Source organism: Mus pahari, chromosome 3 (assembly GCF_900095145.1).
Source record: "Mus pahari chromosome 3, PAHARI_EIJ_v1.1, whole genome shotgun sequence".
Taxonomy (NCBI): domain Eukaryota; kingdom Metazoa; phylum Chordata; class Mammalia; order Rodentia; family Muridae; genus Mus; species Mus pahari.
This window is the reverse complement of record NC_034592.1, coordinates 110231227-110235622: the sequence shown is the minus strand read 5'-3', so window position 1 is coordinate 110235622 and position 4396 is coordinate 110231227. Positions and strand designations below refer to the sequence as shown.

The window sequence follows — 4396 nt, the reverse complement described above, 5'->3', positions numbered from 1 at the left end:
AAAAAAAAAAACCTAGTTCAAATATTTGATTGATAAAGACAATATAAACTACCCAGCACGACTTCTAATTCTACATGCAGAGATATGTTTGATTAGAGGTGACCCTCAGACAAACTGTCACCCATGATGATCATATTTGGCATTTAAAAATTAATTTGAATATGTTTCATCAAATGAAAACAGCTGGAAAAATTGCCGTAAGTCGGTAGTATATTTGTATGTGCAAGCCAGCCGTATTCCTGTCTTTCCAGCACTCAGGAGCTGGACCAGGGGCTGATACAGAGGACTGTGTGAGTCCAGGATTGGAGACTAGTGTAAAGAACACATCGCTAACTAAACATAGGCTTTTTCTTCAGCATTATCATATCACAGATATGTAATCGTCTGCTACATAAGAACTCTTTTCCTCTTTTTAAATAACTCATAATATTGTGACCTGAGAGACAGAATTTCATGAACACAGTAGCCATTACATACTAAAATTCTTTGAGAGATTCTATGAATGTTTTATCAGAATGACATTTGCATTATCAATATTTATAACAAAATTTTATTAGTAATAAAAGCATAATATGTTTCAAAACAGAAAAGTTCAGACTATTTAATATCTAAAATTAAAATATGGCAGTGATAGTGTACATCCAATTCTGTGTTCAATCCTGGGAACAGAAAACAGAAAAAAAAATACATATATAATTCAATGTTCTATAAACAACTATCTGTAATCTCAGCATTAGGATGTAGAGACAAGAGGGTAAGTACAAGGTCATCTTCAGTTACATAGCAGTAAGTTCCAGACCAGCCTAGAATATGTCAGATCTATCTCAAAGAAAAAAACTTAAAAATACAGTTGGGCATGGTGTACATTTGTTTAACCCCAGCACTCAGCTGACAGAAGCAGGAGGGCCCCTATGACCTGCAGGCCAGCTTAGCAACACAGATACCCCTCCCCCCATGTGTGTGTGTCTGTCTGTCTGTACTTATTAAAGTTAACTATTATCAGATTATTAGATAACTAAAGGCTTAGGAAACATTAAAGCATTTTAACAATAGTGTGTGCCTATAATCCCAGTATTTGGGATGTCAAAGCAGGAGGGTCAAAGCTACATCATCAGTCAGAGGCCAGCCTGGACTATATTAGACCTTGTCACAAAAACAAACCAAAACAAAACCTTAAAGCAAGACAGTATTATTTAATTATGTATGTCCATGTGTGTATGTGAATCTTATGAAAACATTAGGGAAATGAGGTTTAGTTCAAATCATTTATGTTTAAAGCAGTGAAAGTTAATTTTATTAACATATTAATTAGGACTACTAAGTTTGTTTTTAACATTTGTTAGTGTATGTGTCTGTTTTTAATTAAACCACAGTGGGAGTTCTTCTACAAAGCCTTTTATATAAATTAGGAATAAAATTGTTAATTCATGCCATTAAGTTTCAACCCGGATTTGTATCATGAGCTCAGAGTTCTATCTAAGTACAATTACAACATAAATTGTTATTGCTTTATCTAGAGAAGAAAGCACATTCCTGATGAGGGACTTTGCTTTACAGCTTCCTTCCAGTTGTCTCAGCTCTGGAATTCCTTAAAAACACAGACTATGAGGTGTACCCAGACCTGCCTAGGGGGAGCCACAGTTATATAATCCTCCTGCTCAACTCTGAGTATCCAGTGACCAGTTTTACCCAACACCAGATTTATGCCTTACTGCAATAAAAATTGTATTGAATAATACTCATTATAGAAAATAAAAACCTAACAGAGTAAAAAGAGAAAAACTATTTTTGCTTAACATTTCTATTATCACAAACTAATGTCTTAAGTTTTATTCCCATGAATATTAAGACTACAAAAAGAAATACTTACCTTCTCTTGGACTTTGTGCATTCATGCTTACAACAAAGTATTCATGCAAAATTATCACCCTGAATTCACTAGGGGGAGAAACATTTCCATAATGACTTACACATAAAAAGACTCAATTGGCTGAGTGCAGTGGTGCACACTTTTGATCCCAGCACTCCAGGAGCAGAGGCAAGTGGATCCCTGTGACTTCAAACCCCACCTACATAGCAAGTTCTCAGCCAGCCAGGGCTATACAACAAGACCCTGCCTCAAAAATAAATGAATAAGAATAAATGGATACCATGTTTTTAAAACAACACACTAAATAGTTGATGAATAAATGTTAGTTGGAGTTGGTTAGCTAAAAGTGTCAGGTCAGCAAGATGGCTCAGTGACTCAAAGGATATAGGACAAAAGCATCAGGCCACCAAGCCTGATGACACAATTCAATCCTACAGGTAGTGGAGAGAACAAACTCCCACAACTCGCCTTCTCGTTTCCACACACATGCTATGGCATGCACACATGAGTGCAGGCTTACACACATACACCAAAAGGTTTAAGTTTTAAATAGAATAAATGTTGAATAGCCATACACATTATACATTTGTGTTGAATTGTTACAATGTACCACATAAAGATATAGTTAGTACGTGTCAATAAAAAAACTGCAAGAGGGGCTGGAGAGATGGCTCAGCTTTCTGACTGCTCTTCCAGAGGTCCTGAGTTCAAATCCCAGCAACCACATGGTGGCTCACAACCATCTGTAATGAGAGCTGATGCCCTCTTCTGGTGTGTCTGAAGACAGCTACAGTGTACTCTTGTAAATAAATAAATCTTTAAAACAAAAAGAAAGAAAGAGAGGGGGAGGGGAGGGAAGGGAAGGGGAGAGGAGAAGAGAAGAGAAAAGAAGAGCAGAGCAGAGCAGAGCAGAGCAGAGCAGAGCAGAGCAGAGCAGAGCTACAACAAAAACCTGGGTCCTAATCTGAGGACTTGTAAACAGCCTCACCGTGGCCAGCATAGAGCAGCTGAGTGAATGCTGTTTGAAAAACCATACTATATGGAAACAGGCTTCAAATGCAAGTGTGTTGAACTCTGCACACATACCAGTGTCGTAGTTGGAGCAGAAACAGTTGCCTTCAGACTACTCAGTTCCTGCTGGATTAATTTCTCTTCTTCCTGAAAAACACAATTAGAACAATTTCAATTATAATCATTCTTAAAACTACATTCCCTGACCCACAGAACCCTCCCTGGAGAGAATAAGTATTTCCAGGTCAATCTAGTGACCCTCTTCATCCCACTCAGATGGCTAGTGGAGACTGGCAGACATTTGCTTTTTTTGTTGTTTTGTTTTGTTTTTAAAGATTTTTTAAAAGACTTATTTATTTATTATATGTAAGTACACTGTAGCTGTCTTCAGACACTCCAGAAGAGGGCATCAGATTTCGTTACGGATGGTTGCTGGGATTTGAACTCAGGACCTTTGGAAGAGCAGTCAGTGCTCTTAACCACTGATCCATCTCGCCAGCCCCCGACATTTGTTTTTTAAACTTCAAAAGAAGGGGTTGAAGAGGTGGCTCAGCAGTTAAGAGCACTAGCTTTTCTTCCAACGGACGCAGGTTCAATTCCCAGCACAACATGACAGCTCACAACTGTCCCTCATTCCAGTTCCAGGGGACCTGATACCCTCACAGAGACATACATGTAGGAAGAAAACCAATGTACATAAAATGAAAAATAAACTACTTTAAAAACAAAAACTTCAAAATGGGTCCAGCCGTGGTGGTGCTCACCGTCTTATCCCAGTGCTTTGGAAGTAGAAGGGGTGGGTCTCCATGAGTTTCAGGCCAGCCAGGGCTACAGAGAAAAACCCTGGGTTTTGGTTTTTTGTTTTTTTTTAAAAAAAGAAAGAAAGAAAGAAAGAAAAGAAAAGAAAAGAAAAGAAAAGAAAAGAAAAGAAAAGAAAAGACAAGACAAGACAAGACAAGACAAGACAACAAAACCAAGCAACCCAAAAGGAAAAGATTCAAATTCGGGGTAGTGAGACGATGCCTCAGTGGGTGGAGGTTCACCCTGCCAAGCCTAATGACCATGTAATCCCACCACACAACCTTTTACTAGCAGTGACTTTAATTAGCCACTTAATGTCAGTGACTCGGTGTGTGATTTGAAGATAGCATTGTATTAGCCAGTGCTTGGCCAGGCCCTGAGTGCTTACTGAGGTCCAGCACAGGCAAGCGCCAGAGTTGACCACACTGGGCTGTGTGCAGGAAACAGTGAGAGGGAGGATGGGGATGAGGGCACGGTAGGTACATGTATAAATACGTGTAGTTTTAACAACTCAAAACAGCTGGGCATGGTGGTATGCACCGTCAGTCTCAGCACTCTGAAGGCAAAGGCAGGTGGATTTCTGTGAGTTCAAAGCCAGCCAGGTCTATACAGAAAGCTCCAGGATAGCCGGGCGTGGTGGCCAGCCTGGTCTACAAAGTGAGTTCCAGGACACGCAGGGCTACACAGAGAAACCCTGTCTCGAAAAAAAAAAAA

General features: G+C 39.3%; 1 protein-coding gene across 1 annotated transcript in view; it reads right to left on the bottom strand.

Annotated features, from left to right (window-relative positions):
• The window catches only part of Ap4e1 (adaptor related protein complex 4 subunit epsilon 1), a 59293-nt gene that overhangs the window by 52071 nt on the left and 2826 nt on the right, over positions 1 to 4396 (bottom strand). The window contains exon 2 of the mRNA XM_021193717.2: positions 2944 to 3028. Coding sequence (XP_021049376.1) covers positions 2944 to 3028 — 85 coding nt within the window. The remainder of the gene's footprint in view (positions 1 to 2943; positions 3029 to 4396) is intronic.